The sequence below is a fragment of the Arachis stenosperma genome, chromosome 4, assembly GCF_014773155.1.
Source record: "Arachis stenosperma cultivar V10309 chromosome 4, arast.V10309.gnm1.PFL2, whole genome shotgun sequence".
NCBI classification, from domain to species: domain Eukaryota; kingdom Viridiplantae; phylum Streptophyta; class Magnoliopsida; order Fabales; family Fabaceae; genus Arachis; species Arachis stenosperma.
Window position 1 is genome coordinate 127,323,886 of NC_080380.1, and position 18,682 is coordinate 127,342,567.

The 18,682-nt window shown below is 41.3% G+C and overlaps 1 protein-coding gene and 1 non-coding gene across 2 annotated transcripts; both read right to left on the reverse strand.

The window, feature by feature from the left end:
* Positions 1–7,341: 7,341 nt before the first annotated feature.
* Positions 7,342–7,449, reverse strand: LOC130977587 (small nucleolar RNA R71). Its single transcript, XR_009085273.1, has one exon. It is a non-coding gene; the product is annotated as a small nucleolar RNA R71 (small nucleolar RNA).
* A 9,110-nt stretch (positions 7,450–16,559) lies between these two features.
* On the reverse strand, positions 16,560–17,372 carry LOC130975468 (uncharacterized). The gene has a single exon (XM_057900263.1). The coding sequence runs from the start codon at positions 17,370–17,372 to the stop codon at positions 16,560–16,562; it is 813 nt and encodes a 270-aa protein (XP_057756246.1).
* Positions 17,373–18,682: the final 1,310 nt, after the last annotated feature.

Below are 18,682 nucleotides of genomic sequence, written 5' to 3' on the forward strand. Positions count from 1 at the left end.
CATCGATCCTTTTGCGTCTGTCACTAACGCCCCGCCTGCTAGGAGTTTGAAGCACGTCACAGTCATTCAGTCATTGAATCCTACTCAGAATACCACAGATAAGGTTTAGACCTTCCGGATTCTCTTGAATGCCGCCATCAGTTCTAGCTTATACCACGAAGATTCTGGTTAAGGAATCTAAGAGATATCTACTCAATCTAAGGTAGAACAGAGGTGGTTATCAGGCACATGTTCATAGTTGAGAATGATGATGAGTGTCACAGATCATCACATTCATCCGGGTTAAGAACAAGTGACATCTTAGAATGGAAGCAAGCATGATTGAATAAGAAACAGTAGTAATTGCATTAATCCATCAAGACACAGCAGAGCTCCTCACCCCCAACCATGGGGTTTAGAGACTCATGCCGTGGAATGTACACAAAGAAACGTGTAAAAATGTCATGAGGTACTTGATACAATGTCAAAAGATCCTATTAATAGTAAACTAGTATCCTAAGGTTTACAGAAATGAGTAAATGACATAAAAATCCACTTCCGGGCCCACTTGGTGTGTGCTTGGGCTGAGCAATGAAGCATTTTCGTGTAGAGACCTTTTCTGGAGTTAAACGCCAGCTTTCATGCCAGTTTGGGCGTTTAACTCCAAGTTTTATGCCAGTTCCGGCGTTTAACGCTGGAATTTCTGAGGCCGAATTGCTACGCCGATTTGGGCCATCAAATCTTGGGCAAAGTATGGACTATCATATATTGCTGAAAAGCCCAGGATGTCTACTTTCCAATGCCGTTGAGAGCGCGCCAATTGGGCTTCTGTAGCTCCAGAAAATCCACTTCAAGTGCAGGGAGGTCAGAATCCAACAGCATCTGCAGTCCTTTTTAGTCTCTGAATCAGATTTTTGCTCAGAACCTTCAATTTCAGTCAGAAAATACCTGAAATCATAGAAAAACACACAAACTCATAGTAAATTCCAGAAAAGTGAATTTTAGTTAAAAACTAATAAAAATATACTAAGAACTTAACTAATTATACTAAAAACATACTAAAAACAATGCCAAAAAGCGTACAAATTATCCGCTCATCAGCGTGCCACTTGAACACCAAAGCGTGGTATGCCAATACAAGTTTTTAGAGGAGGAGGTGAAGATTCAAACACTTGGGCGTGCCACTTGGTATCGAAGGCGTGGCACGCCAGCTATCATCCTTGACTTGGGCATGCCACTTGAATCTCAGGCATGGCACGCCAGCTTCAGAAAACAAAGAAGAAGAAGACTGGACGTGCTACTTGAGCTTCAATGCATGGCACACCAAGACCAGAAGACCATGGGCATGCCACTTGAATGCTGGGCGTGGCACGCCAGCAACTGGAACAAGGAACCATGCATACAACACATGGGCGTGGCACGCCAGTTCAAACTACCAGAAGAGGAAAATGAAGCAGACAATGGGCGTGGCACGCCAGACCCTGGGCGTGCCACGACAGTTTAAATCTCCAGAGAAGAAGAGCAAGAAGGAAAAGCCTGGGCGTGCCACTTGGTATCGAAGGCACGCCAAGCTAGCCAAGTGTTTAAGAAGACCCTAGGCGTGCCACTTGGGTTCGAAGGCGTGGCACACAAGGGAGATTGATGTAAGGGGTGTGCCACTTGAGGAGCTGGGCGTGGCGTGCCAAGCCAAACCGAGTGGCTAGGCGTGGCACACCACTCAAACGCCAGCCACACGCCAAGCTGAAGGGTCATGTTTTATGAGCTTTCCTTTTTCCTCCAGCTGTAATTTTCTTTTCTCTTTGTATTTTCTTAATTCTAGTGAAAGGGGAGTTAGGAAGTTAGCTTTTGGATTTGTAAAGTTTAGTTTTACTTTTTATACTTCACTTCATCTCTTCCATCTTTTGTACTTTTCTCTAAGCTATGAGTAGCTAAACTCCCTCTCATTGGGAGAGGAAGCTTTGTTGTACTTGATAGATTAGTAGTAGTGAATTTCTTCTTCTCTTCATCTTCTCTCTGATTTGCTAGAAGGAATTTAGTTCTTCATGCTAATGTTCAATCATCTTGGGAAAGAGGTTGAATGTAAAATGGGTTTCATGGGAACCTTGGAAAAGGAAACATGAAACCATGCTTGAAATCCCTTCTCACACTTGAGTAGAATCTGAGTTTTGGGATTAGATATGGTGACATATAATCCACCTATTATTTGGATCTATGATAATGTGTGGTATAATCAGGGACCAAGCATATCTCTCTTCATGAGTATTTTGACCAAGAAATTGGCTGATTATCAATATTTAAGAGATTGAGTTACCAAGGGATTGGAACTCAATCAATCATGATTGCCAAGAGGTCAATGAGTTGCATGATTGAAGATGAGATGAGCTGAATTTAATACAAATAGAGCAACATCTCCCAATCCCAATGAATTTCCCCTATTCTTATCTCCCATATTCTTTATAGCTTTCTTTATATTCTATTATTTTCCATTCCCATTTATAATTCAGTCATTTACTTTTCTGCCATTTACTTTAGAGCACTTTACATTCTTGCCATTTACTCTTCTGCACTTTACTGCTTTACTTTTGAGTCATTTACAATTTTGCTAATTTAAAATTCTGCAACCACAATCTATATTGCTCAGCTTGACTAATTCACCCTTTAATTAAAATTGCTCAAATCTACCAATCTCTGTGGATTAGACCCCACTCCTAGTGGGTTATTACTTGACGATATTTTTTGGTGTGCTTGCCAAAAGAACGAATTCAATATTTTATATGGGGAGTGAATTCTGGTCATCAAGCATAATGTGAAATTCATTGATATATGAATCAGTCGTTTAATGAGGGTATAAAGTGGTCGGCTTCGTTAAAACCTGTCCGAGTAAAACCCTCCTTAGGAATAAAACCTTGTGATCAGGAAAAAGAGTACCTGGCCATTTCATATTTATATAAGAATTCAACTGTAATAAATTTTAAAGATGAAATATTCCAAGTGTTAGGAAGGGGTGTTCCTTCTAGTGTTTCGAGGTATGCTCCTTTTCCGATGACTTTGGAGGCACGGAAAGGGCCTTCCCAGTTGGCAGCTAGCTTCCCGTGTCCAGGTGGTTTTCGGACTTTTTCCATTTGTTGTAGGACCAAATCTCCCTCTTGTAATGTTCTTGGTTTCACCTTTTTGTTGTACTACTTTCGTATTGTCGCTTTCATGGATTGCTGCTTTAGTTTGGTGAGGCTTCGTTCTTCGCTTATCAGATCGAGCTCTGTTGATCTGGCTTTCGAGTTGTCCTGCTCATCAAAGTATTCGGTTCGAGTGGACCCTTGGCTGATCTCTATGGGTATCATGCAGTCTGCGCCATATACTAGTCAGAATGGACTTTCATTTGTTGTTGTGTGGGGTGTTGTGTTATAACTCCACAATACTTCTGGTATGAGCTCGGCCCATCGTCCCTTAACATATGTTAATTTCTTTTTTAAGGCCTGCAAGATAACTTTGTTAGCTTCCTGATGAGCGGATAATTTGTACACTTTTTGGCATTGTTTTTAGTATGTTTTTAGTATCTTTTAGTTAGTTTTTATTATATTTTTATTAGTTTTTAGTTAAAATTCACTTTTCTGGACTTTACTATGAGTTTGTGTGTTTTTCTGTGATTTCAGGTATTTTCTGGCTGAAATTGAGGGATCTGAGCAAAAATCTGATCCAGAGACTCAAAAGGACTGCAGATGCTGTTGGATTCTGATCTCCTTGCATTCGAAGTGGATTTTCTGGAGCTACAGAAGCTCAATTGGCGCGCTCTCAACGGCGTTGGAAAGTAGACATCCTGGGCTTTCCAGCAATATATGATAGTCCATACTTTGCCCAAGATTTGATGGCCCAAACCGGCGTTCAAAGTCACCCTCAAAAATTCCAGCGTTAAACGCCGGAACTGGCACCTAAATGGGAGTTAAACGCCCAAACTGGCATAAAAGCTGGCGTTTAACTCCAAGAGGAGTCTCTACACGAAAATGCTTCATTTGCTCAGCCCAAGCACACACCAAGTGGGCCCGGAAGTGGATTTTTATGTCATTTACTCATCTATGTACTAGTTCTCTATATATAGGACCTTTTACTATTGTATTAGACATCTTCTGATCTTTGGAACCTTTTCTTTAGATCTTTTGATCACTTTGGGAGGCTGGCCTCACGGCCATGCCTAGACCTTGTTCTTATGTATTTTCAACGGTGGAGTTTCTACACACCATAGATTAAGGTGTGGAGCTCTGCTGTACCTCGAGTATTAATGCAATTACTATTGTTCTTCTATTCAATTCCGCTTGTTCTTTGTCCAAGATATCACTTGTTCTTCAACTTGATGAATGTGATGATCCGTGACACTCATCATCATTCTCACCTATGAACAAGGTGACTGACAACCATTCTTGTTCTACAAGCATTCGAGGCCCTAGTGTTTATCTCTTGGATTTCTGATTGCACGATGCATGGTTGATCGCCTGACAACCGAGTGCTCGCCTGACAAACGAGCCAGCCATTCCGTGAGATCAGAGTCTTCGTGGTATAGGCAAGAACTGATGGCGGCATTCAAGAGAATCCGGAAGGTCTAACCTTGTCTGTGGTATTCTGAGTAGGATTCAATGATTGAATGACTGTGACGTGCTTCAAACTCCGAAAGGCGGGGCGTTAGTGACAGACGCAAAAGAATCACTGGATTCTATTCCGGCCTGACCGAGAACCGACAGATGATTAGCCATGCTGTGACAGAGCATCGGGACGTATTTTCACTGAGAGGATGGGAGGTAGCCACTGACAACGGTGAAACCCTACACAAGCTTGCCATGGAAAGGAGTAAGAAGGATTGGATGAAGACTGTAGGAAAGCAGAGAGACGGAAGGGAAGGCATCTTCATACGCTTATCTGAAGCTCTCACCAATGATATGCATAAGTATCTCTATCTTTATCTCATTGCTTTATTCGTTTACCACTATACCCATTTGAGTCTGCCTGACTGAGATTTACAAGGTGACCATAGCTTGCTTCATACCACCAATCTCCGTGGGATCGACCCTTACTCGCGTAAGGTTTATTACTTGGACGACCCAGTGCACTTGCTGGTTAGTTGTGCGAAGTTGTGTTTATGCCATGGTATTGAGCACCAAGTCTTTGGAGCCATTACTAGGGATTATTTGAGATGTGAAAAGTATTGATCACAATTTCGTGCACCAAGTTTTTGGCGCCGTTGCCGGGGATTGTTTGTGAATGGACAACTGACGGTTCATCTCGTTGCTTAGATTAGGCATTTATTTTTTTTCGAAATTCTTGAAGATGAATTCTAGAGTTTCATGATGATTTGTTGAAATCTGGCTGGCTGTAAAGCCATGTCTAATTTCATTGGACCGAGGTTTCAACTTATCATCACAAGAGCTTGTTGATCTTGCTTTTGGAGCAGTGATCTGCTAAGGCTTGGCTGGCCTTTGGCCATGTCTAGTGTTTTGGACCGAAGCTTTCTTTGAAAGCTTGGCTGGCTGTGAAGCCATGTCTAATTCCTGGACCGGAGTCTTAGACTAGCATTGCACTGATTCCTGGAATTCTCATTAAGAATTTTGATATCTTTTTCCACTTAATTTTCGAAAATCACAAAAAAAAAATTTCACAAAATCATAAAAACCAAAAATATTTGATGTTTCTTGCTTGAGTCTAGTGTCTTATCTTAAGTTTGGTGTCAATTGCATACATTCATTCATGTGTCTTAAGGATCTTCAAGTAATTCTTGATGATTTCTTACTCTGATCTTTGAATTCTTTTGACTTGAGTGTTTATGTGTCTCATGTAGTGTCAGTAGTATACAAACTGCTAAGTTTGGTGTCTTGCATGCATTGTTATTTGATTCTTGTTGCATTTTGATTATTAAAAATCCAAAAATATTTTTAATTTGTGTCTTTTCAAGTCAATAATACAAAGAATTGAAGATTCAGAACATACTGCAGAGGAATTATACAGAAAGAGCTGGGCGTTCAAAACGCCCAGTGAAGAAGGACAGACTGGCATTTAAACGCCAGCCAGGGTACCTGGTTGGGCGTTTAACGCCCAAAAAGGGTGCATTTTGGGCGTTAAACGCCAGAATGGATACCATTCTGGGCGTTTAACGCCAGGATGGCAAAGGGGGAAGATTTTGTTTTCAAAATCAATTTTTTTCAAGTTTTCAAAGTTTTTCAAAATCAAATCTTTTTCAAATCATATCTTTTCAATCAAATGTTTTCAAAATCAATTTCTTTCCTTTTTCAAAGATACTTACTAACAATTAATGATTTGATTGAACATCACAAGATTGTTGCCTTTTCTGTTGAGAAAGGTTTAATGTTTCAAATCATATCTTTTCTTGTTAGGCAAGTCATTAAATTTTTTAAAATCAAATCTTTTTAAAATTGTTTTCAAATCAAATCTTTTTAAAATTGTTTTCAAATCATATCTTCTCAATCACATCTTTTTCAAAATAAGTTTTCAATCAAATCTTTTTAACTTCTAATTTCAAAATCTTTTTCAAAAATCACTTGATTTCTTTTTCACTTTGAATTTTCGAAAATTATCAATCAATTTTTCAAAATGTTTTCAAAATCTTTTTAATTGAATTTTCGAAAATTCTCTTCCCTCCTTCTCACATCCTTCTATTTATGGAGTACTACTCCTTCTTAATGCACAACTCGAACTCTATCTAATCAAGTTCGAATTCTTCTACCTCCTTCTTCTATTTTTCTTTACCTCTGACACCTCAAGGAATCTCTATACTGTGACATAGAGGATTCCACATTTTCTTGTTCTCTTCTCTTTCATATGAGCAGGAGCAGAGACAAAGGCATTCTTGTTGAAGCTGACCCTGAACCTGAAAGGACCTTGAAGCGAAAGCTAAGAGAAGCTAAGGCACAACTCTCTGTAGAGAACCTAACCGAATTCTTCAAAGAAGAAGAAGACATGGCAGCCGAAAATAACAACAATGCCAACAATGCAAGGAAGGTGCTGGGTGACTTTACTGCACCTACTCCCGACTTCTATGGGAGAAGCATCTCTATCCCTGCCATTGGAGCAAACAACTTTGAGCTTAAGCCTCAGTTGGTTTCTCTACTGCAACAGAATTGCAAGTTCCATGGACTTCCAATGGAAGATCCTCATCAGTTTTTAGCTGAATTCTTGCAAATCTGTGACACAGTTAAGACTAATGGGGTTGACCCTGAGGTCTACAGACTGATGCTATTCCCTTTTGCTGTAAGAGACAGAGCTAGAATATGGTTGGACTCACAACCTAAAGAGAGCCTGGACTCTTGGGAAAAGCTAGTCAATGCCTTCTTGGCAAAGTTCTTTCCACCTCAAAAATGGAGTAAGCTTAGAGTGGAAGTCCAAACCTTCAGACAGAAGGATGGAGAATCCCTCTATGAAGCTTGGGAAAGATACAAACAATTAATCAGAAAATGTCCCTCAGACATGCTTTCTGAATGGAGCATCATAGGTATTTTCTATGATGGTCTCTCTGAACTATCCAAGATGTCTTTGGATAGCTCTGCTGGAGGATCTCTTCATCTGAAGAAGACGCCTACAGAGGCTCAGGAGCTCATTGAAATGGTTGCAAATAACCAATTCATGTACACTTCTGAAAGAAATCCTGTGAACAATGGGACAAGTCAGAAGAAAGGAGTTCTTGAGATTGATACTCTGAATGCCATTTTGGCTCAAAACAAGATATTGACTCAACAAGTCAATTTGATTTCTCAAAGTCTGTCTGGAATGCAAAATGCACCAAGCAGTACTAAGGAGGCTTCATCTGAGGAAGAAGCTTATGATCCTGAGAACCCTTCAATGGAAGAGGTGAACTACCTAGGAGAACCCTATGGAAACACCTATAATTCTTCATGGAGAAATCACCCAAATTTCTCATGGAAGAATCAAGAGAGACCTCAACAAGGTTTCAACAACAATAATGGTGGAAGAAACAGGTTTAGCAATGGCAAGCCTTTTCCATCTTCTTCTCAACAACAGACAGAGAATTCTAAGCAGAACCCCTCTGACTTAGCAACCATGGTCTCTGATCTAATCAAAACCACTCAAAGTTTCATGACTGAAACAAGGTCCTCCATTAGGAATTTGGAAGGACAAGTGGGACAGCTGAGCAAGAAAGTTACTGAACTCCCTCCAAGTACTCTCCCAAGTAACACAGAAGAAAATCCAAAAGGAGAGTGCAAAGCCATAAACATGGCCGAATTTGGAGAGGATGGAGAGGAAGTGGACGCCACTGAGGAAGGCCTCAATGGGCGTGCACCAACCTCCAATGAGTTCCCCAATGAGGAACCATGGGAATCTGAGGCTCAAAATGAGACCATAGAGATTCCATTGGACTTACTTCTGCCTTTCATGAGCTCTGATGAGTATTCTTCCTCTGAAGAGGATGAGTATGTCACTGAAGAGCAAGTTGCTAAATACCTTGGAGCAATCATGAAGCTAAATGACAAGTTATTTGGAAATGAGACTTGGGAGAATGAACCTCCTTTGCTCACCAAAGAACTGGATGACTTGTCTAGGCAGAAATTACCTCAAAAGAGACAAGATCCTGGGAAATTTTCAATACCTTGTACCATAGGCACCATGACCTTCAAGAAGGCTCTGTGTGACTTAGGGTCAAGTGTAAACCTCATGCCTCTCTCTGTAATAGAGAAGCTAGGGATCTTTGAGGTACAAGCTGCAAGAATCTCACTAGAGATGGCAGACAACTCAAGAAAACAAGCTCATGGACTTGTAGAGAATGTTTTGGTGAAAGTAGAAGACCATTACATCCCTACTGATTTCATAGTCCTAGAGACTGGGAAGTGCATGGATAAATCCATCATCCTTGGCAGACCCTTCCTAGCCACAGCAAAGGCTGTGATTGATGTTGATGGAGGTGAACTGATCATTCAAGTGAATGAAGGATCCTATGTGTTTAAGGCTCAAGGATATCCCTCTGTCACCATGGAGAAGAAGCATGAAGAGCTTCTCTCAAATCAGAGACAAACAGAGCCCCCACAGTCAAACTCTAAGTTTGGTGTTGGGAGGCCACAACCAAACTCTAAGTTTGGTGTTGAACCCCCACATTCAAACTCTAAGTTTGGTGTTGGGAGGTTCCAACATTGCTCTGAGTATCTGTAAGGCTCCATGAGAGCCCTCTGTCAAGCTACTGACATTAAAGAAGCGCTTGTTGGGAGGCAACCCAATGTTATATTTTATGTATTTTCCTTTGTTATTTTATCTTATTATGTAGGTTGATGATCATGAGAAGTCACAAAATCAATTGAAAAAGCAAAAACAAAATAAAAAACAGGAAGAAAAATAGCACACCCTGGAGGAAGATGTTGCTGGCGTTCAAACGCCAGTAAACCTAGCAGTTGGGCGTTTAATGCCCAGTCTGGCACCATTCTGGGCGTTTAACGCCAGAAAGGGGCACCAGACTGGCGTTAAACGCCAGAAAAGGGCAAGAACCTGGCGTTAAACGCCAGGAATGGGCATCAGCCCGGCGTTTAACGCCAGAAATGGCTCAAAACGTGATTTTGAGCAACATTTGGTGCAGGGATGACTTTTCCTTGACACCACAGGATCTGTGGACCCCACAGGATCCCCACCAACCCCACCACCACTCTCTCTCTTCTTCCCCCATTCACCAATCACCTCAATACCTCTTCCCCAAAAACCCTTCACCTATCAAATCCCATCTTTCTCTTCACCACTCACATCCATCCTTCATAAAACCCCACCAACCTCACCCTTCAAATTCAAACCACTTTCCCTCCCAAACCCACCCATAATGGCCGAACCTCATCTCCCCTCTCTCCTATATAAACCCTTCTTAACCCCTTCATTTTCACACAACCTAAACAACACTTCTCCCCCTCTTTGGCCGAATACACCACCATCTCCCTCTTCCTCATTTCTTCTTCTTCTACTCTCTTCTTTCTTCTTTTGCTCGAGGACGAGCAAACATTTTAAGCTTGGTGTGGTAAAAGCGTTGCTTTTTCGTTTTTCCATAACCATTATGGCATCCAAGGCCGGAGAAACCTCTAGAAAGAGGAAAGGGAAGGCAAAAGCTTCCACCTCCGAGTCATGGGAGATGGATAGATTCATCTCAAGGGTGCATCAAGACCACTTCTATGAAGTTGTGGCCTTGAAGAAGGTGATCCCCGAGGTCCCCTTTTCACTCAAAAAGGGTGAATATCCGGAGATCCGCCATGAGATCCGAAGAAGAGGTTGGGAAGTGCTTACCAACCCCATTCAACAAGTAGGAATCTTGATGGTTCAAGAATTCTATGCCAATGCATGGATCACCAAGAACCATGATCAAAGTATGAACCCGGATCCAAAGAATTATCTCACAATGCTTCGGGGGAAATACTTGGATTTTAGTCCGGAAAGTGTGAGGGTGGCGTTCAACTTGCCTATGATGCAAGGAGATGAACATCCTTACACAAGAAGGGTCAACTTTGATCAAAGGTTGGACCAAGTCCTCACAATCATATGTGAAGAGGGCGCACAATGGAAGAGAGATTAAGAGGCAAGCCGGTTCAATTGAGAAGGCATGACCTCAAACCCGTGGCTAGAGGATGGTTGGAGTTTATCCAACGCTCAATCATTCCCACTAGCAACCGGTCCGAAGTTACTTTAGACCGGGCCATCATGATCCATAGCATCATGATTGGAGAAGAAGTGAAAGTTCATGAGGTCATAGCCCAAGAACTCTACAAGGTGGCGGATAAGTCCTCTACCTTAGCAAGGTTAGCCTTTCCTCACCTCATTTGTCACCTCTGTTATTCAGTTGGAGTTGACACAGAGGGAGACATCACCATTGATGAGGATAAGCCCATTACCAAGAAAAGGATGGAGCACACGAGAGACCCCTCTCATCATGAGATCCCTGAGATGCCTCAAGGGATGCACTTTCCTCCACAAAACTATTGGGAGCAACTAAACACCTCCCTAGGAGAATTGAGTTCCAACATGGGACAACTAAGGGTGGAGCACCAAGAACATTCCATTCTCCTCCATGAAATAAGAGAAGATCAAAGAATCATGAGAGAGGAGCAACAAAGGCAAGGAAGAGACATTGAGGAGCTCAAGCACTCCATAGGACCTTCAAGAGGAAGGAAGAGCCGCCATCACTAAGGTGGACCCGTTCCTTGATTTCCTTGTTCTTTATTCTTCTGTTTTTCGAATTTTAGTGCTTATATTTATCCATGTTTGTGTCTCATGATCATTAGTGTCTTAGTGTTTATGCCTTAAAGTTATGAATGTCCTATGAATCCATCACCTTTCTTAAATAAAAACGCGCTTAATTGAAAAGGAAAAGAATTGCATGAATTTTGAATTTTATAACAGTTTAATTATTTTGATGTGGTGGCAACACTTTTGTTCTCTGAATGTATGCTTGAACAGTGCATATGTCTTTTGAATTTGTGGTTCATGAATGTTAGCTCTTGAAAGAATGATGAAAAAGGAGACATGTTACTGAGGATCTGAAAAATCATAAAATAATTCTTGAAGCAAGAAAAAGCAGTGAATACAAAAAAAAAAAAAAAAAGAGAAAGCAAACGGAAAAAAAAGGGGAGAAAACGAAAAAAAAAAAAGAAAAAGAATGAAAAGAGAAAGAAAAAGAAAGAAATAAAGTTGTGATCCAAGGCAATAAGAGTGTGCTTAAGAACCCTGGACACCTCTAATTGGGGACTTTAGCAAAGCTGAGTCACAATCTGAAAAGGTTCACCCAATTATGTGTCTGTGGCATGTATGTATCCGGTGGTAATACTGGAAGACAGAGTGCTTTGGGCCACAGCCAAGACTCAATAAAGTAGCTGTGTTCAAGAATCATCATACTTAACTAGGAGAATCAATAACACTATCTGGATTCTGAGTTCCTAAAGAAGCCAATCATTCTGAGTTCCAAAGGATAAAGTGAGATGCCAAAACTATTCAGAGGCAAAAAGCTAAAAGCCCCGCTCATCTAATTAATACTGATCTTCATAGATGTTTTTGGAGTTCATTGCATATTCTCTTCTTTTTATCTTATTTGATCTTCAGTTGCTTGGGGACAAGCAACAATTTAAGTTTGGTGTTGTGATGAGCGGATAATTTGTACACTTTTTGGCATTATTTTTAGTATGTTTTTAGTATCTTTTAGTTAGTTTTTATTATATTTTTATTAGTTTTTAGTTAAAATTCACTTTTCTGGACTTTACTATGAGTTTGTGTGTTTTTCTGTGATTTCAGGTATTTTCTGGCTGAAATTGAGGGATCTGAGCAAAAATCTGATCCAGAGACTCAAAAGGACTGCAGATGCTGTTGGATTCTGACCTCCCTGCATTCGAAGTGAATTTTCTGGAGCTACAGAAGCCCAATTGGCGCGCTCTCAACGGCGTTGGAAAGTAGACATCCTGGGCTTTCCAGCAATATATGATAGTCCATACTTTGCCCAAGATTTGATGGCCCAAACCGGCATTCAAAGTCACCCTCAGAAATTCCAGCGTTAAACGCCGGAACTGGCACCTAAATGGGAGTTAAACGCCCAAACTGGCATAAAAGCTGGCGTTTAACTCCAAGAGGAGTCTCTACACGAAAATGCTTCATTTGCTCAGCCCAAACACACACCAAGTGGGCCCGGAAGTGGATTTTTATGTCATTTACTCATCTATGTACTAGTTCTCTATATATAGGACCTTTTACTATTGTATTAGACATCTTCTGATCTTTGGAACCTTTTCTTTAGATCTTTTGATCACTTTGGGAGGCTGGCCTCACGGCCATGCCTAGACCTTGTTCTTATGTATTTTCAACGGTGGAGTTTCTACACACCATAGATTAAGGTGTGGAGCTCTGCTGTACCTCGAGTATTAATGCAATTACTATTGTTCTTCTATTCAATTCCGCTTGTTCTTTGTCCAAGATATCACTTGTTCTTCAACTTGATGAATGTGATGATCCGTGACACTCATCATCATTCTCACCTATGAACAAGGTGACTGACAACCATTCTTGTTCTACAAGCATTCGAGGCCCTAGTGTTTATCTCTTGGATTTCTGATTGCACGATGCATGGTTGATCGCCTGACAACCGAGTGCTCGCCTGACAAACGAGCCAGCCATTCCGTGAGATCAGAGTCTTCGTGGTATAGGCAAGAACTGATGGCGGCATTCAAGAGAATCCGGAAGGTCTAACCTTGTCTGTGGTATTCTGAGTAGGATTCAATGATTGAATGACTGTGACGTGCTTCAAACTCCGAAAGGCGGGGCGTTAGTGACAGACGCAAAAGAATCACTGGATTCTATTCCGGCCTGACCGAGAACCGACAGATGATTAGCCATGCTGTGACAGAGCATCGGGACGTATTTTCACTGAGAGGATGGGAGGTAGCCACTGACAACGGTGAAACCCTACACAAGCTTGCCATGGAAAGGAGTAAGAAGGATTGGATGAAGACTGTAGGAAAGCAGAGAGACGGAAGGGAAGGCATCTTCATACGCTTATCTGAAGCTCTCACCAATGATATGCATAAGTATCTCTATCTTTATCTCATTGCTTTATTCGTTTACCACTATACCCATTTGAGTCTGCCTGACTGAGATTTACAAGGTGACCATAGCTTGCTTCATACCACCAATCTCCGTGGGATCGACCCTTACTCGCGTAAGGTTTATTACTTGGACGACCCAGTGCACTTGCTGGTTAGTTGTGCGAAGTTGTGTTTATGCCATGGTATTGAGCACCAAGTCTTTGGAGCCATTACTAGGGATTATTTGAGATGTGAAAAGTATTGATCACAATTTCGTGCACCACTGCCTCCGCGAGTCCATTGGTTTGTGGGTGTTCAACGGAGGAGAAACGGTGCTTAATATGTAGGTCGGTTAGATATGACGTGATCTTTTTATCCGTAAACTGTCTGCCATGATCAGATACAATTTTCCTAGGTAAACCGAATCTACATATAATTGATTTCCAAATGAATTTTTGTACCTTTTCGGTTATAATTTTTGCAAGAGGCTGTGCTTTTATCCATTTTGTGAAATAATCGACAGCTACTAGAAGGAATTTTACCTATACTATTGAGATTGAGAATGGTCCAAGTATGTCCATCCCCCGTTTGTGGAACGGCCAGCTGACGTCTGAGGTATGTAATAGCTCGGCTGGGTTGTGGATGAGCGGTGCGCATCTTTGACATACATCGCAGTTTTGGACCTTATCTCTGCAATTTTTTCTCAATGTCGGCCAGAAATATCCTGCTCAGAGTATTCTTGTAGCTAGACTCCTACTTCCAGTGTGGTGTTCGCAGATTCCATCATGTAGCTCGTCCATGGTGGTTTCTGCTTCTGTTCGACTGAGGCATTTCAGAGGAGGTCAGGAAATACATTGCCTATATAGGTTAGTCCCTAATAAGGTATACTGGTTTGCTTTGTATCTGAATGTCCTTAGGTTTTCACCTTCTGGTATTTCTCCATTTTTAAGTAGTGAATGAATGTGCTTCGCCAATCTTCTTCCTGTGACACGCTTGAAACAGATTTTGTATCTAAATTGGATTCTGTTAGTGTAAGGTGATGCAGTTTGTCTGTTTGATCGGCTATCCTATATGTAGCTAATTTGGATAAAATGTTGGCCCTACAGTTTTGTTCTCTAGGTATATGCAGTATTTTAAAACTTTGAAAAAATTTCATTAGGGTTTTGACCGAGTTCAAATATTTTTCTAAAAGTGAATCTCGTACCTGAAAGTGACCGTTTACCTATTGTACCACGAGGAGTGAGTCACAGTGTACTTTTAAGCTGAAGATCCCTACTTCCTTGGCTAACCCTAGGCCTGCTAGTAGAGCTTCATATTCGGCCTGGTTGTTGGTTGTTTCAAATAGAAACTTGATTGACTGTTCGGCTTGGACTCCATTGTCATATTTAAGGAGAATTCCTGCTCCACATCCATTTTTGTTTGATGCTAGGTCCATATATAATTCCCATGTTTTGATGTGTTATTCTTTATCTGTGAATTCCGAAATGAAGTCAGCTAATGCCTGTGCTTTAGGCGATCCTCGTGATTGATACGATATGTCAAATTCAGAGAGATTGATTGCACATTTCGTCAATCGTCCTGCTAATTCCGGCTTCGATAGCATTTGTCATAGAGGATGACATGTACGAACTATAATTGGGTGTGTTTGAAAATAGTGCCTCAAACGTCGAGCAGTGATTACTAGACCGAATGCTAGTTTTTCTATCATCAGGTATCTTGTCTCGGTATTTTGTAAGACTTTGCTTACAAAATACACCGAGTGTTGTTCTTTTCCTGTTTCTGTTACAAGCACAGAACTGATAATGTTAGTGGAAATTGAAAGAAATAAAAAGAGTGGTTTACCTTGCTCCAGTTTCTTGAGTATAAGTGGTGACCCTAATATATGTTTAAATTCGGAAAAGGCTTTTTCACAATCTTCTGTCCAAATGAATTTATCCGACTTCTTCATGGTTTTGAAGAAATGATAGGATCTGGTTGCTGTGGTTGGCAAGAATCTGGATAGGGCAGCAAGGTAACCTGTGAGTCGTTGCACTTCTTTGATCGTCTTTGGTAACTGCATATTCAGGACTACTTGACATTTGTCAGGATTTGCTTCTATACCTCGGTTTGTCAGAAAAAACCCAAGGAATTTTCCTTTCTGTACGCCAAACGCGCACTTTTCTGGGTTTAGTCTCATATTGTAAGCTCGGAGTTGCTGAAAAATCTCCTAAAGCTCGGCTTGGTGTTGTTTCTCTGAACTGGATTTGACGATCATATCATCGACGTATATTTCCATATTCCATTCTATTTGAATTTTAAATATTTTGTCCATCAATCTTTGATAAGTCGCTCCTGCATTTTTTAGTCCAAAAGGTATTACTTTATAGCAAAAATTACCTTGGTCGGTTACAAATGCTGTCTTATCTTCGTCATTTGGGTGAATTTGTATCTGGTTGTATCCAGAGTAGGCATCCATGAAACATAGTACTTGGTATCCAGAGGTGTTGTCTACTAGTCTGTCAATGTTTGGCAACAGGTAGGAATCATTTAGGCAAGCTTTGTTTAGATCTGTGAAGTCTACACACATCCGCCATTTTCTCGAGCTTTTTTTTTTTTACCAAAACTGCGTTTGCTAGCCATGAGGAAAAGCGAATTTCTTGGATGAAACCTGCATAAAGTAATTTCTGTGTTTTTGCTGCTGCTGCATTTCTTCTTTTTGTGCCCAAGTTACGTTTCTTTTGCCTTATAGGTTCGGGCATGAGGGTTGACCGTTAATTTGTGGCATATGAAGTTCGGGTTGATCCCTGGCATGTCAGCTGGGGTCTAGGTGAACAGGTCGGCATTGGCCTTTAATATGCCTTCCAAGTGTTGTTTGTTTCTGCAGAAAAAGCTGAACCGATGTTAGTATATTGATTTATTTCCCCCAAATGTACCTTTTCTAGGTCATCTGTTGGGGAGGGGCGACTGTTGTTGCCTTGGGGTCCATTTCGGCCAAGGTAGGAATGTTTTCCGAGTTGTACACATAATGGATTCTCGGAATAGTCTCCTTTGTGATTTTCTTCAAACTCGCGTTATAGCATCTGTCGTCACTGTGTTATCCTGCAAGGGAAACTTGACACATAGATGAATGGTAGAGACAATAGCTCCAAAAGAGTTAAATGATGTGTGTCCTAAAATGATATTGTAAGAACTAACACAATTGACTACCAGAAACTGGATGTCTAGTGTTTTGGAACTTGGGGGTTCTCCCAATATTGTTCTTAACCATTCGTAACCTGCTATAGGGACTTTTTCCCCTGAGAACCCTGCCAATTTTTCTCCTGATGGTTGCAATGCCTTGTCGCTTAGCTGCATCTTTTTGAACGTGGAGTAGAATAAGACATCAGCACTGCTTCCTGGATTGAGTAGTACATTTTTCACGGTTAGTTCTCCCATGTGTACTGAGATCACCACTGGGTCATCTAAATTTGGCGTCTGCGATTTAAAGCCATCAGCATTGAAACTGATGTGGGCGGCTGAGGTCGCGGCTGGTGGGTTTTGATGAGATCCTTCCATTGTCATCATCGTTCGATAGCATCTTTTTCTGGCTGTGTTAGTGATTCCTCCTCCAGCGAAGCCATCTGATATGTAGTTTATGACTCCCTTGGAGGCAGGAGTCTCCACTGGGCCACGCCATATTCCTTTTTCTCTATGATCCGAGTTATACCTCAGATTGTCCATGTCCTTGGTTGGCTCCTTTTGACTTCCGGAGCTAACGTATTTGTCTAATAGTCCCTGTCTTACTAACCTCTCCAGTAGGTCTTTAGCTACTATGCATTCATCAGTTGTGTGACCGAACTTTTGGTGGAACGCGCAGTATTTGCTTTTGTCCATGTATTTCTAATCTTGGTATGTTCCTGCCTTGTTTGGTGGCTTTATGAGTCTATTGTGCAGTATCTCTTTAATGATGTCTTCTCTTCTGGTATTAAACCTGGTGTACGAATCAAACTTCGGAGTTAGTTTAAAAGGTTTTTTGGAATCTTTGTTATAGTACCTGTATGGCTTGTCTTCTTCCTTTCGCGATGGTGGCCTCTCATTCCTTCGTGTTTCACGAAATTCCTCTATTTCAATTTGTCCAGTAGCTTTGTCTCGGAACTCCTCTAATGTTTTCGATTTCACCACGGCTATAGCTTCCTGGAATTTCCCAAGTCGGAGGCCACTTTTGATGGCATGCAGCTGTACTTCTGGATTATGGTCGGGGATCTCCATAGCTGCTATTGTGAAGCGTGTCATGTAATCCTTTAGGCTCTCATGCTGCCTTTGTTTCATTGTGCTGAGGTAGTCCGAGTCCCTCACATATACCTTGGATGCCACGAAATGATTGATAAACATCTTGGCAAACTCGTCAAAGCTGGCTGTGGATCCTATAAGCAAATTAGAAAACCATAATAAAGCAGCTCCATCTAAAAAAGGTTGGAGAAGAACTGCACAGGATGGGATCAGAGTCACTATTGAGGAACATCATAGACTCAAATTTCGTGACATGAACTTTAGGATCTCCGATCCCTTTATATGGCATGAGGGTCATAGGAAGTGTAAAGTTCTTAGGCATTTTGAAACTCACTATCTCTTCGGAAAACGGGTTGGTTCGCTATCTTCCGGTTTTGGGGGGTGTTTCCCCTGTCTTTGCGTTGGATTCCGATTGGTGCTCTTCGTGTTGATCAGCTTTTGTTTATATGCTATTGACTTTCCGTTCTCTATTATTTTGCACTGCTACTAACAGCTCGGCCATCCGTTGATTTTCTACTAGGAGGGTGGCGTTAGCGGGCATGAGATTGGCATTAGTTCAAGGGTGTTGCTAAGTTTCAGAGAGATTGATCATGCTTCCTTCTCTGCAAAGAAAAAGGGGTACAAGGTAGATATGGATAGGTTATAAAAATTAAAGTATCGGGATGGGGTGAAGCTATACTCTTCGGGGCCCATGGTGGGCGCCAAATGTTCTTGCAAGGACACTCTTTCCGAGCTATACGTCGGCTCCTTGTTGATCTTGGTATGCTTGATTGTTTTAGCCGGATCGGGAATATCCTCGTGAACTCGGACCCGAGCGTGGTACCTACAAAAAGGACTCTGGCGCTTGATAAATCCGTATTTCATGGTATTTGTATGCTCTAATTGGGTGGATTTAATCAACTTTTCTTACACTT